Genomic DNA, 18,390 nt, shown 5'->3' with positions numbered 1-18,390 from the left:
GGAGTTGGTAACAGCATCGCCATGGCAACAGTGACGTCCTTTTACCCTGGATCTAATTGGAGGAAACCCCGTGGCCGAAGCCGCAGCCTGCCGGCCAACCCAACTTGCCCAGGCCGACCCACCCTCCTAGCCTCCGCTTCCCCTCCCGCCCCGCCCCTGGCGCCCCCTTCCGCGCGCTCGGTCCTCATTGGTCAAGGACGGGGCGGGAGGTGGGACTCCCGGGGAGTCGCGGCACTCCATTGGACGGTAGCCTGTGCCTCGGCTCCGGGCTAGGCTGAGACGGGAGGGTCCCCTGCTAAAGCCAAAAGCAGATCAAAGTGGTGGGACTCGCGTCGCGGCCGCGGAGACGAGAAGGTGAGCGTTAGGGGTGGCCGCGGGCATCCTCTGGCCGCTCAGGGCCTGAGGACTGGGCAGGGGCGCAGCACTCGGGAGCAGCCGGCGCCCGCCGCTCGCCTCGGGGTTCGCTCCCGGCGGGAAGGTGCGGGGCCAACGGCCGCTTCCATTTTGGGCCGTCCGGGCGGGGGTGGCAGCCGCGGTTCGCGCCGGGTCCGCGCGCCGGCCTCCGCCTCCTCCCGCGCGGCCCTCGGGCTCCCGGACGCCCGGCATGGGCGGGCGGGGGCGAGGGAAATTCAAGCGGGCCGCGTGTGCGGGAGACAAAGCGGGCGGCGGCGGCGGGCCGCATTGTCTGACGCGCTCCCCTCCCTCCTTTTTGTCCCCGCCGGCGCCGCCCCGCCCCTCGCAGCTCTCGAGGAGGAGGACTCCCGATCAGGGTCGGCGCTCGCCCTCGCTCGCCTCGCCCCCGGCCTCGGCCCCCGCGCCATGGAGAAGACCGAGCTGATCCAGAAGGCCAAGCTGGCCGAGCAGGCCGAGCGCTACGACGACATGGCCACCTGCATGAAGGCCGTGACCGAGCAGGGCGCCGAGCTGTCCAACGAGGAGCGCAACCTGCTCTCGGTGGCCTACAAGAACGTGGTCGGGGGCCGCAGGTCCGCCTGGAGGGTCATCTCGAGCATCGAGCAGAAGACCGACACCTCCGACAAGAAGTTGCAGCTGATTAAGGACTATCGGGAGAAAGTGGAGTCGGAGCTGAGGTCCATCTGCACCACGGTCCTGGTGAGTCGCGCTGCTCGGCGCCCAGAAGGGGCGGCGGGAGCCGGGACGCCTTTTGTGTGAGGCTCTTGGCTGAGGGTTTCGTGGGCACCGGGTGCCCGAGTCCGCCTTGTCCCGGGCTTGCGAAGGAGAGCCCTGGCCACCTTGGTAGGTTATTTCAGTGCTTGGACTCACGAAGTCCTTTCCAGGTAAGTCTTTTCCCAGGTGCCCGGTTGCCAAAACTTTGAGCCGTCGAGTAGTTCTGCACAGACTGAGAGTCGGCTTTGACTTTTCGGGGGAGACTGCTCCTGGGATCTGTGAGTCCTTTAGATGTATTTGATCGTCAGCAGCCTTCAGATAGTTGAACGAAGGCCCCGGGATCTTTTTGATAAAGACTCCAGTAGGTTTTCCTCTCAAACCTAGCGATGGAAAGAAAATCTAAGCAGATAGCTCATTTTTCCAGTAAGAGTATCTGTTGAGCTTCTCTCCTACTAAGAATGGAGGTGGGGGGAGCGTAAATGTGGAAAGGGCACAGCCAGGTATAAAGAGCAAAATGTCCTGGCCACTTTCAGTATTTAATGACATTTCTCTAATGTATTGAAATGAATTCATTTCTGGTGTGGAACAGGCAAGGAAAGCTTTCCAGGTTTTGAACTGACCAGTCTTAGCCAGGGTAACTGTTGGGTGGAGTAGGTGGCTGCTGTGATTCACCCTTATTATATATTTTTAGCTTTGTCATTGCACAGATCTTTTGATCAGTCATTTAAGTTTTTAAAATTTGCCAGCACTCCATTCTGTAATATAAGTTAAATGTTTTAATCATCGGTTACTTCTATGAATACAGTATGAAATACCTTATACAAAACTGGTCTTTCTTGAAATGCCACCTTTACAAGACACCTATTGATTTTTTAATGTTTATTCCAATTGTATTTTAGGTGGGCTTTGAAAGACAAGCATGCTAGATTGGTGTTTTTTAAAAGGGAATAGAAAAAAATTTTTTTCCCAACCTTCTCTCCTTCATCAAATCAGACTGGTGCTTTTCTTCACCTTGTAAAAAAACTTCTTTAATCTACCTGTTTTTCTAAGACAGATATAGGTGACCCAAACCTAATCATGGCTGATGGAAATAGCTGGCAAAGGGGCAAAAAGGCAATGCAGAGAGTGTACTAAAGTGGAGAAAACTTTATTTAGATTATTTGCTATGTGAAGGCAAGATTTAGCTTCAGTCCTGGCTTGGCATAGGGGAGGGACTTTCCTCATTGAACTTGGGCACTCAACCACTGAGCCACATCCCCGGCCCTATTTTGTATTTTAGAGGCAGGGCCTTGCTGAGTTGCTTAGCAACCTCACCATTGCTGAGGCTGGCTTTGAACTTGCAGTCATCCTGCCTCAGCCTCCCAAACTGCTGGGATTACAGGTGGGGCGATGGCGCCCTGCTGAGGAGGCACTTTTAAAAGCTCTTCTATCCAAATTGCTTTTATTCAAGAAATTTGTGATCTTGAAGATGATGAGACCTCAATGGCATTAGTTATTGACAGCATTATCTATTGTCAAGAGAAATCTCAAGAATCTCTTATACTGACAGTGATTTCTAGGTATGTATTGCTTTTGAACATTCTCAAAAGCGTAGTTCAGTTGCTTTTCTATTATTAGTTTGAGATTTGTTAGTTACCCTGTGTGATACAGAATTATAGTTTCCCTGTTTGCTAGCAAGTTTACTCTGAGCCAAAGGGATATTCCTTTTATTTTGTGGCTCTTATAAATTTTGGTTTTTATGATGGCCTAAGTCAGTGGTGGAGAGTTTTGCTTCATTATGTTGTTTGAGGGACCAGGTATATTAGAATAGACCTTTCATGAAGATCATTTTAATAAGAGAACCTCTGAAATTAGGACAGGTTTTTTTATTTATTTATTTTTTTAAATACCAAGAGGAAATAGAAGAGGTTAACTTGATTAATCTGAGACACTGATGCATAAATTAAATATATTCTTAGTAAAATGGCTTATGAAACTTATTTTGGTTTGATGGCCAACCTATTTAAAAAATCACAGAAAAGCACATCTTCAGGTTGACAACTATATGTGAGAGCTCACTGTGTGAAAGGCATTGTACCAGGCAGTGTAGGGAAGAACAAAGCAGAGAACCCTAGATTTTTGCATATGAAAAATGCATGAATGTGAATTATATAGGATAATTCCCATAAAATGGTTCTAAACAAAATGCTGTGTAAAGTGTAAAGAAAACAGAAACCTCAGAAAAAGCTTCACAGAGATAGTGGCTTTGGGGTAAGCATTGAAGTGGCTTTGGGGTAAGCATTGAGGGAAGAGGCTTGGGAAGGGCTGTAAATATTCTAGGCAGAAGGAATATTCACCATGGTGCTTGTTCAAGGGAAGGCTTTCATTGTGACTGGAGTAGGGTCTGAAGAACATGGCAGAAAAAAAACAGAGAGGAGAGTAGGAACCATAATTTATAAGAGAAGGTTAAAGTGAGGTTTTCCTCATTTAACTGGCAGAGGGGAGATGTTAAAGATTTCCTGAATGGTGTACATGTGGCAGCATCAAGAATTCATGGCCTATTATTGGATCTCACAGACAAGGAAGTGATAGACAAATGAACAAGAGTCTTAAGATTGATAGCAATTTCTGTATTTATTTGTTTGCAGTGCTGGGGACCAAACTTGGCCTTGCTCATGCTAGGCAAGTGCTGTACCACTGAGCTACATCTCCAGCCTTAATGCTTTTTTTAAGAATTTGACAGAATCTGTTGAAATAATGAGGAAAGAAGAGTGAAGCCTAAAGTTTCTGAATGTGCATGCTGAAATGGGATTTTCTTTATTCCTTTGGTGAATAGGAAGGAGAATTTGGTGTGAAGGAAGTAGGTGAGACTGACATGGTTGTAGAAGATTAGATAAAGAGTAACATGAAGGAACCAGCTACATTTTTGATCCAGAATAGCAGAGATTCTGAGCCTCTTCTTTTCATAGAGTAAGTTGGAGGTGGAAATTCTTTTGATCATTTATTCAAAATGCACAATGTGTACAACCCTCAGCCCATTTAATAATCACTATATTGAGAAGGTTATTAATGAACTGTGAAATCAGAAAAAAAATATTAAAAACAGATGAGTACTATAAAGAGCAGAGGAAATTAAGAGGGTCAGAGTGGCTAAAACCAGGTTCTTAGTGGAGATCTGAGAGAAATTATCAGGTTATCTCTGTTACTGTCATTTGTTCACCAGGATTGGGATAGAATATCTAGATCTTTTCCAATCCTTATATTTGGGGGCTAGGTAAAGTTAAATAGACCTGGTCATTCTACCTGTACTCCTGACTTTCTACCTATAGTAAAGTCCAAGTTGAAGAACATGTCAAGGATAAATGAAATATTGAAAAACTAGTGACTAGTGAAATGATTTCAGAAGGAAGTAATGCAGAAGTCATTAGTGATCTTAATGTTGGGAATTGTTAAGAACTTGGATGTGAAGTAAGGGCAGATCAGAGAAATCAAAGGTTTCATAAAGCCCCTGTGGAACAAAATCTAACATTTACAAAGTTCATGACCTGAGAATAAGAACCAGACTTTTAGTGTATATACAAGATATAGTTTTTGTCTCAAACATCACTGTATTGTCCTCTCCTATAGACTAATTTCAGTAGTCTGCTTCAGTATAATGCAGTTTCAAAAATTGAATTTTCTCTCTCTTTTTTTTTTTAATTAGAATCACTTAAAATAGCATATAGAGAATTTCTTAAAAGTCTGTGTGGTTGTGTAACAGCTCTGTAACCTTATTTTAGTAATTTGTTTAAATTTAGTTGTGTTCGAAATTAAATTAATCTCTTTTAATGAAAATGTGACTCCTATGCTGGTCATTATTTTGGAGTGAGATTGATGTGGTGTAGTTAAATTTTAATGTGATTTTGTTGGCATAATGGGAAAAGTGTGAGGTCTGGAATCAGTTTTTTAAATTATTTGTACATCACCTTACAGTTTGGTGAGTACTGGCAAGTTTCTTCATCTCTCAGCCTTTCTTTTCTTCTTAAATTGGTGATAGTGATGCCTGTCTTTATAGGGTTGTAGTTAGAATAATAGCTAATAATTAATGTATATTGGGCATTTACTACCTACTGCACATTTTTTTATGCACTGTACATACTTATTCTGCTTCCAGAATTAGACTGATAAGTATTACTATTTTTAAACTGAGGGAACTGAGAGGCATAAGGAAGTTAGTACCTTGGTCAAGCTAGTAAGTAGTAAGTAGTAAAGTATTTGAATCTAAGTGTGATCCCAGATGAAATGAAATAAAACAAAGCAACCCTTTAAGGTACATGGTAGCTGACTTAAGACTACAGTATGAGTCTTGGGGGGTAATTTATGTTTTTCAATAAATAGAAAACATTAAGGTTTATAACTTAGGAGGAAAGAAAGATAGATCTTTGGACTAAATGCTCAGTCTCTATAATACTGAGGACTTCCTTATTTATTTATAAGGATATTGCAATAAGATTTAAAAGCTTTTAAAAGGCTTTTGGGTGTGTTACCCTTAGATTGTAAGCTTATTTGAAGCTGAGAGTTGTGTGTGGTTTTTGTTTGTTTTTTAATAAAAAGTAAAACGAGGTGGGTGTGGTGAAACCCCAGCTACTTGGGATAGTGAGGCAGAAGGGCTATATGATCGAGAACAGCCCGGGCAGGGCAACTTTGTGAGACCCTGTCTCAAAATAAAATAAAAAGTTCTGGGGAAATAACTCAGTGGTAGAGCACTTTCCTAGCATGCTGGAGGTCCTGGCACCAAAACTGGAACAGAAAGTAAAGTAGAATGGAATATTCTAAGTGTAAGCCTAGATCAGTATTTCTCAATCATGATATTTTGCCCACTCTCCTTCCCCTAGGAAACTTTTTGCCACATCTGTAGACATTTTTTGGTTGAAGTGAGAAGAATGCTGTGTGCTACTGACATTTTGTGGGTAGAGGCCTGAATGCTGCTAAGCATCATAAAAGGCACAAGATATCCTCCCCCCCCCCCCCCCCCCCCCCGCGCACACACACATACACGCTGCCCCAAGAGTTATCTCCCCCAATGCCAATAAATACCAAAATTGAGAAGCAATTGGGTTAAAATGAACTCTAATAAGTTGTACTGAATGCGTGCCTGTCCCTTGGGGTTCTATTAATGTATTGGCATCTTACCTGAACTATATTTGTCTAGACTTGTTACTTTCTCCCTTGTCAATACTGTGTGCGGGTATCTATAGTTCACCTTGCTGAAATATACTTAGTGAGTCCTATATTTTCCAAGTGCCACTTGATGAGTACCTCTGAAAGCCCTGAAACTTGTTCTTTTAAAAACTTGGCCCAGCAGCTTGTGAGGCTGAGAGGTAGGAGGATCACAAGTTCAAAACCAGCCTTAGCAACTTAGCAAGGCCCAAAGCAACTCAGTGAGACCCTATCTCTAAATAAAATTAAAAAAGAGGACTGGGATGTCGCTTAGTGGTTAAGTGCCCCTGGGGTTCAGTCCCCCGTACCAAAAAAAGAAAAAAACTTGGCACAGAGAGAAAAGACCAACTGAAATCTTTTTAGGAAAATTAATGAACTGCAACTATTCTGCTCCCTTCATAACACCCACTAATAGTGTGGCATATGTGGTCTACACATTTAACCCTGTGGTCTGTTTATTTGCATGTTCTATAATTTTACTAAATTACTAATACTCTATTGAAATTTAGGTTTTAAACAACTTTCTCCATTATAAGCAACACTGGGAACAACATCCTTTTTGCATGCTTTATGTTAGGATTTACTTGTAAAATTCTCAGTGAAATTTCCATATTAAAAGGTTGGCATTTCCCTAAAAAGCCCTCTGAAAAGATTGTGAGTTTACACTGTCAGCAGCAGTAGTTGAGAATGGTCATTTCTCTTTACCCCTTCTCAAGCACAGGTAGGTAGTAAGGATAACAAAAATCTAGTTACCGGAAGCATCAAACTGTTACCTCCATGTTTAGCATCCGATGTAATGAGGACTACCTTGTTTCTCACAGAGGGCTAGTTATCACAACTAACTTTCACCTCATGTAGTTCCACTTATAAAATGATACCATAATTTTGTAGTAGAAATAAAGTGACAGTTAATAATTTTAAAAAATGATACCATAGCATGGGATTTGTTAGTTCATAGTGTTTACCAGTTGGGAAAATCTTGATTATGTATGATGTTCTTTTATGATATTTATCATTAAGATCAGTTTTTACATTTAGCAAAGTGACAACAGAAAATATCTTTGAGTTGGCACTGTTGAGTTTTATCTATCACTTCAGAATAATGAGAGGTAGGGATGAAGTGGGAATTCTTTGTATTATTCTCTCTTTCTATATTTTTAAGCTTTACTATAATAAAAGAGGTGGGTTCCCTCCCCTAGATGTTTACATAAGATAGATGAACACATAAGTCTAGAAAAAGGCCTGTTCAAGAATATCCAGCCAGGTGCAATGGCACCTGTAATGTGCACCTGTAATCCCAGCGGCTTAGAAGGCTGAGGCAGGCATGTCACTAGTTCAAACCCAGTCTCAGCAACTTAGTGAGGCACTTAGCAACTCAGCAAGACCTTGTCTCTAATAAAATATTAAAAAGGGGGGCTGGGGATGTGTCTCAGTGGTTAGGCACTCCTTGATTCAATCCCCAGTATATATATATATATAATCTCCATAGCAGCTGTATTCTAAGAGCAGAAAACTGAAACATTCCAATAATAGGAAAATGGATAGATACTGGCATGTTAATAAATGGAATACTACTTAGTGATAAAGAAATGAACTACTGAAAATGTTACAGTATGAGTGAATTTCAAAAACATGGAAAGTGAAAGAAACTGCATGAAAAATTACTTAGTGTGTGATTCTATGTATATGAAATTTTAGAATAAACAAATTTTATATGATTCAAGAGAAGACTAGTGGCCTCTGGGGAAGAGGCACGTGGTTGACTAGGAAGGGACTGGGGAAAACTTTCTCGGATGTTTATGATTCTTTGTTACGGGTTTTGGTTACACAAGTACATGCATCTCTCAGCATCCCACTGTACATCTAGGTTGTGCATTGTGTTGTATGTAAATGTAGAAGGTTAATGATAGGATCTAGGTGGAGGATACATGAGTATCCACTGAAAGTGTTGGTTGCTATGTATTGAGGTATGATACTCCACATCACTGACTGGGTATATCTACAACCACCAACAGAAACAAGTACTGCAGCCTTTGTTTTGTCCTCAAGATATGAGAATGTACAGAAAGGTGAGATATCCACTTACAAGGTGTGGTTGATAAACTTGCATTTGGTGATGAGTGTTAGACTGACAGAATTACAAGTTGCTGACTTCCATAATGGACCATATTCTAGGGCTGTGGTTCACACACTTGGTCTCAGGACTCCTTTGTACAACTTAAAAAATCGTGGCCCTTGGGGCTGAGGCTATGGCTCAGTGGTAAAGCACTTTCCTACCACGTGTGAGCCACTGGGTTCAATCCTCAGCACCACATAAATAAAATAATGATATTGTATCCATCTACAACTAAAACAATATATATTTTTAAAAAATATCATGGCCCTTAAAAGTTTTGTTTATATAGATTAAATGTACGGAAATTTTACATGATTATAAATTTAAAGTTTCTATAAGTCATTTGAGATAATTACTGACTCACTCGTTCAGAAAAATAAACCCATTAGAAGTTAATATTTTTAAATTATAAAACATACAAAATAAAATTTACTATTTTTTTTTTTTTTTTTTTTTTGAATTTTTAAATATTTATTTATTTATTTTAGTTTTCAGCGGACACAACATCTTTGTCTGTATGTGGTGCTGAGGATCGAACCCGGGCCGCACGCATGCCAGGCGAGTGCGCTACTGCTTGAGCCACATCCCCAGCCCCAAAATTTACTATTTTAAGTGTACCATTCTGTGGCATTAACTACATTCATACTGTCTGCAACCCATCTATCAGCAGAACTTTCTTATCTCCAACTCTAGACCCCATTAAACATTCTATTCTTCATCCTCAACCTCTGCCAATCACCATTCTTCTTTTTGCTTTATGAATTTGACTGCTGTAGGTACCTCGTGTGAGTAGAATTAATTTTTCTAAAAAAAGAATAACAACAAAATTAGAATAGTAGCATTGCTTTACATTCCCAACTACACACCATTTTTAAAAGAATTTCGTCTCTCCTTATTCTTAAAACATGATAATAGTATTAAATAAAGTTGTGAACTTTAAAAAACTACATCATACCACAAGCATATCCATCCCTAGGTATGATAGAATATGGGTTCCAGCTCTTACAGAATAGAAGTGAAAGTAAACTACTTTGGGAAGACAACTAAGCAAGAGGACCTGGTACTGGAAGGGTCTGGTAGGAGAAAGTGGGGAAGGTGAAAGATAAGGATCTGCTCCTTTCCTTTCTGTTACTACATAAGAGTAGGGCACATGACCCTAGCTCAGGGCCAAAGTATGTAGTAACTACTTGGATCCCATTAGGAGCCAGACCAGTGTTGGTCAACTGGTATGGCCAGCGGGTAGAATACTGGCCACAAAAATGGAGACAAACAGTTTCTGTGCAGCTTGTTTCCCAGCCTCTAATATTCCTTGTGATTGGCCTTCTCTAGGTTTTCATAATCTACGTTAACCTTATTAATGATGAGCGAGAAACCAAAGTCCACAGTGCTGTGCAACTGTAACTTCTGGTACTGTGCTCATGCCAGCAGCATCCACTCACCATGCTTCTGCAGCAGATGACATTCTGCCACAGTCTCAAAATTGGGGCCTGCCACCAACATGTAGGTACTTTCACGTAGCTCCCCTATTTGTTTCTAGGTACTGAGAGCCTTCTGCCTCGTATTCTAGTTGTAAGCATCAGACATGGCAGAAAAATGAACTCCAAATCTTTGGTCATTAAGCCTTTTGAGAGGGTTCTGGCCACAGAGGCCAGTTAGTTTAATGTGATTGTGGATCAGCAAGATATCTCCAACCTCAAACTTGAGGTTGAGTCCTTCAGCTGCATGTGACTGCCAACGTGTCCACACCTGGAAGCCAGAAGACCCTCACAGGGAGTGTCACCTTCCAGAGTGGGTGTCCTTCATACATGTGGAACCTGTCCTGCTTCATCACATGCATTGTTGTTCAGGAACCCAAACACCAGTCTGCCAGCGTGACCTGGCGCTGTTTATCTCACTATTATCAAAGACCTAGGCCTGGTTGAATCTGTCAGAGCTTCTAACCCAGATCCACGGATCACTGCTAGTTGAGGTCAAGAGAGAAACCATTCTGATAATCTTTCACGTTCTGCTGTACCTTGTGCAGATGAACTTTTATGAGCAGCTGCCACGTTTTTCTGCAGATCTCTTCTTGTATACAATTTCACTTGGAAAGACTGGTTTCTCAAGAATCGTGTGCAGTTGTCAGTTCCTGGGATGCTTCTTTTTTTTTTTGGTGTGACCTCTCTAGTTGGCTTAGACAGAACTCTCTGTAGTCCGAGTAAAGACTACATGCTTCTCGCTGAACTTTTTCTCCAATTCATGCACTAGCTGGACTTGGATTTTCTGGAAAGATTTCATTTGAGGACCTGGAACAAAAGTTACATCTTTCTGGCTATCTCCAACTTAGTTCTCCTTGGCTGCTATGATGTTGAGTTCCTGCAGCTAGGCCTCAAGGTCCGAGTTTAGCTCTAGCTCTGGCTTCTTGCCATTGGGCTTCACCATCAAGGTGCTGAACTGAAGAGGTCTTGGTCCTGGGGGAGCACACAGACAGGTTCAGCAGGCCCCGAAGGACTTCAGAGGGCCTTCCTTGCTAAGTTGCCCAGCAGTGATTTATTTTTGCTCAAGGCAGGTTTCTGAACTCTGCTTTTAATGTGAATGGTCTTATAGATGTTTATAAAACAATATTTCAGCCAGATTACAACTAGTTTCCTTTTAATTCATTATCAGCATATCAGAGCAGCAGATTCAACTGCCAAATCTGTTGAGTCTGATGGACCTACTAGGGTTGTGAGTACCAGCCCTCTGATATTTTTGATAAGATACAGTACTTTTTCCTGTGGTGGTAGAATTTATGATTAGAGAATTTATGAAGAAAATAGGATTAAGGGAATGAATGATGGTCACAAATTATCCATAAGAGCCCTGAACTTTTTTGTAAATACTGTTGAATCATTTTTGTCTTGTGTGCTTTTTTTGTTAGTGTTTTTTTAATATTTTCAAAAATAAAACAACACTAAAAATTGTAGCACCATTTAAAATTCTTTGTAATGGTTACCACACAATGAATTTTTCTGAAGGAAATTCATTCCTCTGAGGAACTTAAAAAAATAATTGAATCACCTTCCTCTATAGTTTTAAAGAAAAGTTTATAAAATAGTTTGGCTTAGTTGTCTTTATTTAATAACTTGTTCATGGTTTTTTTTGTTTTGTTTATTACTGGGGATTAAATCCATGGGTGCTTCACCACTAAGCCACATCCCCAGCCTTTTAAGTTTGAGACTGGGTCTCACTGAGTTGCCGAGGTTGGCTTTGAACTTGTGATCCTTGTGTTACAATGCCCCGCTAGTTCTTTTTTTGTTTGTTTTAACCACGTATAATTCAAATACCATAAGTGCTAAGTGTTAAGTGGCTTTTAATTTATTTTTAAAGTTTTGCAGCCACCACTACTAATTCCAAAACATTTTCATTACCACAAAAAGAATCTTGTATCCATTAATAGTCAGTCATTCCTCATCCTCCCTTCCCAAGCCCAGACTGACAACCAGCTAGTGAGCTGTGGAACTCAGATCCACCTTTTCTAGAATAGAGAAGGTGCCTTTTGTTGTAGAGCCTTCCCTTATAGACCCCATTCTTCCACGATCATCTTGCCTTTTTCTGAATTCTCCTTGGTGGCGATAGGGAAGCACTTGCACTCTGGTGGTACATGCTTTTCCCCCAGAGTGCTCCCTCCATCTGTTTTAATATGTGCTAGTGTTGTTGATAAGTCCTAGGGGATGTAATAGCACAGATATCACCAATAAAGGGAAGTCCAGGTTCTTTAACATGACCTGAAACCTAACAGCCTTTTTCTTCATTGACTCTGTGCTCCAGCCACATGGAACCACCTGTGGATCTTTCTTATATAATGCCCTTTATCCTTTTTTTTCTTTTGGAAAGGGGAAGTACTGAGGATTACTAAGGTACATCTCCAAAATTTCTCTCTTTTATTTATTTATTTATTTATTTATTTTTTCTGAGCCAGGGCTTCTCTGAGTTTCCCAAGCTGGCCTTGAAATTTGGCAGTCCTCCTGCCTCAGCCTCCAAGTAGCTGGCATTACAGGAGTGCATCAGCATGCCTGGTATATTTTCTTTTCTTTGCTTTCCCCTCCATAAACCTGGGTGAATACATTTATGTAATATTTTCCTTTTCACCAAGTCTGTAATGAGACCCAGTTGTATATTGTCTGGAGTTTATCAGTGTTGTACATTCCTCTTGTGCCTTTCTCCAAAATAAATTGCACCCGATTCAGATTAGTATTTGTGGTAAACTGTAAATATAAGAATAAGGATTTCTGGGGTGGCGTTGTGGCTCAGTGGTAGTGCTCTCACCTAGCAAGCGGGGCCCTGGGTTCAGTCCTCAGCACCACATAAAAACAGAGATATTGTGTCTAATGTCTTTGGATATTTAAAAATAAATATTTTTTTAAAAAAAAGAATGATGAGGATTTCATCTCCCTCCCGCCCATGTACTAGTAAGCATTGTTTTTATTTTCTAAGGTCTTTTTTTTTTTTACTGTTATGCCCAGTAATTAGTTGAAGATAGTCAGTAATCCATTAAGTTTGATTTCTCTTGATCCTTTTCTTCCTTTTGTGCCCTGTAAGAAAGCTGATAAATAGAGGCAGTAAGCAGTAAGGAATCAAATATGGTATACTGGTTTTATTTGGTTTATCTTGTTTTGGTTTATGGGTGGTTTTGAGGTTCTTTTTTTTTTTTTTGGCATGGGAGATTGAACCCAGGGGCATTAATCTCTGAGCCACATCTCCAAGCCCTTTTTATTTTTCTTTATTTTAATACAAGATCTCGTTAAGTTGCTGAGGCTAGCCTCAAACTTGCTTCTTCCTCGGCCTCCTGAGTCACTGGAATTGCAGGAGTACGCCACGCTCAGCTCTTTATTGTTTTTCTTTTTCTTATTTCTTTTTTCTTTTAGGTGGCTGATTGTTTGGGGGCAGTAGAATGCACCAAGCTCATAAAAGGCTGTCCAGTCCTCCATAAGACACTACTGTGCTGTAGAGATACTAGGCTGATGGCAATATTATCGTAAATTTTGTCTGTGTCATGGAATAGAGGTGGCTAGGGATCTTATGGACCAGGAAAAAGGATTTAGGAATTTTATTTGGGGCAGACAAGTCTTAAGTTCTTTCTTGTCATACAAAATGTTGGATTCTCTTTACCTTCTTCTTCCTCCTCCCTTTGTCTCTTAGCCTGTAGGTTTTCATTCAAATTTGCCCACAATTTCCATTTTGTTTATTTTTGCTTTCACTGTAAATTTCACTGCAAATACCACTTAGGTCTAAAGAGTATATAAATTCCTTGACATCAGGACAACTTATATTAATTCATGACTTTTGGGGGGAGGTACTGGGACTTGAACCCAGCTTAACCACTGAGCCACATCCCGTACCCTTTACATTTTTGAGACAGGATCTCAAAATTGCTTAGGGCCTCACTTAAGTTGCCGAGGCTGGCCTTGAACTTGCAATCCTTCTGCCTTAGCCTGCTGGGATTATAGGTGTGAGCCACCATGCCCGGCCTCATGACATTATTTTAAGAAGTATTCTAGCTGATGTTTGGTCTTTTTTTGATACTGTTAGAATCAGACCCCAAACCAGACATGATATGGTGCACACCTGTAATCCCAGCAACTCTGGAGACTGAAGCAGGAGAAATACAAGTTCAAGGCCAGCTTCAGCAATTTAGCAAAGATCTGTTGATGTAGCTCATTGGTGAATCCACCCCTGGGTTAAAGCCCTAATATCAAAAAAAAAATTTTTTTTTTTTTTTTTTTTTTTTTTTTTTTAATTAAAAGAGCTGAGTGTGTGGGGCAGGGGATGTGGCTCAAGCGGTAGCGCGCTCGCCTGGCATGTGTGTGGCCCGGGTTCAATCCTCAGCACCACATACAAACAAAGATGTTGTGTCCGCCGAAAACTAAAATAAATAAATAAATAAATATTTTTTAAAAAAAAAAAGAGCTGAGTGTGTAGCTCCAGTGGTAGAGCTTTTGCTTAGTATGCATGTGGTCCTGGGTTCAATCCCTAGTACCCACCAAAAAAAATTTTTTTAATGCCTTTTTTATAGTGTGATTTTTACTGATGTTACTCAGCTTTCTTTCCTGAAAAGCATATTTACATTAATGAATACTCCAGAGTTGCATGAATTTTAATAAATATAAGTTGGATATTATATTTTTTAGGAATTTACCTCATTTAAATTAGGATAAGGAAGAAGTGTTTGTAGGGTAGGGGTGCTGGACAGGTTATTATAGTAGTATACATTTATGGTCTAAGGTTTGTCTCCTTAGCCTTTGACCTCTAAATTAGTTGGTACATCTAGAGGGGAGCTACGAGGATTAGAAGTCAGGCAGAGGGGTGGGGATGTGGCTCAAGTGGTAGCGCGCTCGCCTGGCATGCGTGCGGCCCGGGTTCGATCCTCAGCACCACATACAAACAAAGATGTTGTGTTCGCCGAAAACTAAAAAATAAATATTAAAATTCTCTCTCTCTCTCTCTCTCTCTCTCCCCTCTCTCTCTTTAAAAAAAAAAAAAAAGTCAGGCAGAGAGTGAGTCATTATTTAAACATGTTTTATTGCTTGTAGGCCATTATTTTATTTATTTTGAAGTACTTGGTATTGAATCCAGGATCTTTCTGTTATACCACTGAACCACATCTCCAGAACTCCCATCAACCCCCACCTTTCTTTTCCTGTGGTACTGGGGGTTGAACACAGGAGCCTTTGAGCTATATCCCTAGCCCTTCTTAAATTTTTATTTTTAGACAAGGTCTTACTAAGTTATCGAGGCTGGCCTTGAATTTGTAGTCCTCCTATCTCAGCCTTTCCAGTTGCTGGAATTATAGGCATGTGTTAATGGGCCCAACACTTACAGGGAAATTGGCAGGAAGATCCAAGTTAGTGTCAGAAGATTGCTTGGTGAGCATAAGAAGCTGTAGTTGGATGATCATAAGGGCTGGGTACTCCAGCACTACTGTATGCAGCATCAGCATAACTGTTTCACTATGGAAGACTGTTCACAGACCTAATTATCCTCTTCTGCATAGTGCTGGAGATACTGCCAGTATTTTGCTTTTTCTTTTCACTTTTTGAGCTGGGGATATAGCTCAGTTGGTAGAATACTTGCCTCGTATGGATAAGGCCCTGGATTCAATCCCCCCCCCCCCAAAAAAAAGAAAAGAAAATTTCTTTTTACTTTTTACCTGTGTATTTCTAGTATCCAACATAAAGAATGCTTAATGTTTGGCTTTTGGGGAGGCCAATTCAGTATTTGGGAGGTACCTTATTGTCACTCCATACTCCTTCTGCTGGTGCAGGAATGATAATAATAGAAATAAGGTTGATTAAATTAGGACAATGCTTTCCAATTCCTTTTATATAACCCCTTTTGTGTAACAAATAGAATAACTATATTTTTGTAGTACATTGGGGAAAATGCATTTCTCACCCTGTTTCTGTGATGATTGAATCAGTATCTCTTACTATTTACATTACCTAGAAGCTCTAGGTTGAGGTCTATAGGACTTGAATGAGAAGTTTTTTCTTTGATAGGCCTTTGGGGTTTTTGAGTAGGGAAAGAATATACCCAAAATGGAATTTAAGGTTAATGTATCTGCAGGGTACAAAATGTATTAGAGAAAGGTCAGCCTTAAAACCTGGCAGGTCAGTTAGGTTATTGGATTAGTTGAGGTGAAGTGATATGATTAACTTGAGTAATAGTACTAGGAATGCAGGCTCAGGGTATAACTCGGTGGCAGTGCATACTTTATATGTAAAAGGCCCTGGGGTCCAATCTCTAGCGCCAAGGTGAGGGAGGAGGAATGTCACTGAAGAGATGGGGGGAAAATACTTTTAGGGAAATAGAATCAGTAGGACATGAAAGCTGGTGGAATGTGAAATGCAAAGTGAAAAGTCCAAGGCAGTGCTGATGAGCTTGGGTGATTGGAAAATAAGATGGAAGTAGAATAATTAAGAGACGTATAGAAATGGTTTGGTTTATTTCTCCTCAGGGCATATTGCAATCTAGTGTGTGTGTGTGTATATATATATATATATATATATATATATATATATATATATATATATATATATATATATATATATATTTCAAAACATAAGAATACTCAGCCATGTAGCACTACAGAAAAACTGGAAATGTGGATGGGGAGTGACATTTCCCACATTAGCACTTTTGAGTTTGCTGCAATTCTTGGTGTGGCCTTTAGCTTTAATCAGGGTGGAGCCATTTTTCAAGGATAGATGTGCAATATTGATTATTGCTCATGTGATGATTGTATAAAACAAAAAACTTGTGTTAAGGAATAACACAAGGATTGCATTACTTCTGTTGGCATGACTGGTGTGTTTTCTTTCAGGAGGGAGATAAATAGGGATCAAGTCATAATCAAAAAGTTGGCTTAATGAATGTGGCATGATAACAAGAGCAATTGGATGGCTGCTCAGATGTGTAATGACGGATGTCTCTAGAGTAGGGGTGGATTTGTCAGTGCATTGACCAGGATTCATACTCTCCTAGGCCATGTATTGGATCTTTCTCCTACAGTGCCTGTCCCTTTTCTATTTCCATGACTCTCATAGTTTTTTCTGATCTACTCATTGTTTTTTTTTTTTTCAATTAGAGCATTATAACTATTGATAGTATTTGGATTCATTTTGACAAGGAATTTGATTTCAATCCCCTTTCCTCCCTCTCCTTCCTTCTCATATTCTCCCTCCTATCTCATTGATCTTTCTTATTTACTTATTTTTTGATATTTTCTACATGTACATAAAGGTGAAATTCTTTTTAGTACATATATAAGTATATATCATTATTTTGTTAAATTCATTTTATATTTCTTTCCTTTTCCCTACTTCTCATTCTTCTACTCTACTGATCTTACCTATATATTTATGATATCCTATTCTGTCCCCCACCATCTTCTTTCCCTTGTTTTGCTCTAACTTTTTCATATGAGAGAAAAATGTTTGGCTGTTGATTTTTCTGACTCTTGATTTATTTCACTTAACATGATTTTAACCATTTACCAGCAAAGCCTTTATTTCATTCTTCTTTATGGCTGAGTAAAATGTCATTGTGTATATATACAACATTTTCTCTATCTGTTCACCTACTGATGGACATTTGGGTTGATTTCATAATTTGGCTATTATGAATTGTGCTGCTGTAAATATTGAAATGGCTGTATCACTCTAGTATGCTGATTTTAGTTCTTTGGGAGAAATAACCAAGGACTGGGACATCTGAGTCACATGGTATGTCCGATCCTAGATTTTTGTGGAATCTTCACACTGCTTTCCAAAGTACTAATTTGCAGTCCCACCAACAATGTATGATTATACCTTCCCCCACCCCACCCCCACATCCTCACCTGAGATATTATTGTGTTCTTGATGATTGCCATTCTAACTGGAGTGAGATGGTTTTGATTTGTGTTTCTCTGATTACTAGAGATGTTGAATGTTTTTTCATATGTTTGTTGGCCATTTGTATTTCTTTTGAAAAATTCTTTTGACCATTTGTTGATTGGGCTATTTGGGTTTTTGTGTGTGTGTGTGTTTTTGAAATCTAATTCTGGATATTAATCCCCTGTCAGAGGCCAAGATTTTCTTGCCATTCTGTAGGATGTCTCTTCACTCTCTTAATCATTTCCTTTGTTGTGCAGAAGCTTTTCAATTTGATGGCATCCCACTTATTGATTCTTGGTTTTTATTTCTTAAGCTCTGGAGGTCTTGTTTCAGTGCCTGCATCCATATGATGGAGTGTTGAGCCTATGTGTTCTTCTAATAGTTGAATGGTTTCTGGTCTAGTTCCTAATTATTATTATTATTTTTTAATGTGGTGCTGAGGATCAAACCAAGTGCCTCACATGTGCTAGGCAAGGGCTCTACCACTGAGCCCCAGCTCCAGCCCCCTAATTCCTAATTCTAATCCATTTGGATTTGACTTTTGGACAGGGTGAAAGGTAGAGATCTCATTTC

At 40.3% G+C, this 18,390-nt stretch overlaps 1 protein-coding gene and 1 pseudogene across 1 annotated transcript in view; one reads left to right on the top strand and one right to left on the bottom strand.

The window, feature by feature from the left end:
• Nucleotides 1-227: 227 nt before the first annotated feature.
• Nucleotides 228-18,390, top strand: part of Ywhaq (tyrosine 3-monooxygenase/tryptophan 5-monooxygenase activation protein theta) — a 33,980-nt gene continuing 15,817 nt past the window's right edge. The window contains exons 1-2 of the mRNA XM_046441238.2: nt 228-354; nt 743-1,113. Coding sequence (XP_046297194.1) covers nt 820-1,113 — 294 coding nt within the window. The 5' untranslated portion in view covers nt 228-354; nt 743-819. The remainder of the gene's footprint in view (nt 355-742; nt 1,114-18,390) is intronic.
• Nucleotides 9,642-10,386, bottom strand: LOC124090812 (purine nucleoside phosphorylase-like; annotated as a pseudogene).

The sequence above is a fragment of the Marmota monax genome, unplaced genomic scaffold, assembly GCF_021218885.2.
Source record: "Marmota monax isolate L192 unplaced genomic scaffold, Marmota_monax_Labrador192_F-V1.1 WCK01_AAM20220418_F8-fsc00010, whole genome shotgun sequence".
NCBI lineage: Eukaryota > Metazoa > Chordata > Mammalia > Rodentia > Sciuridae > Marmota > Marmota monax.
This window is presented reverse-complemented; position numbering and strand designations above follow the sequence as displayed.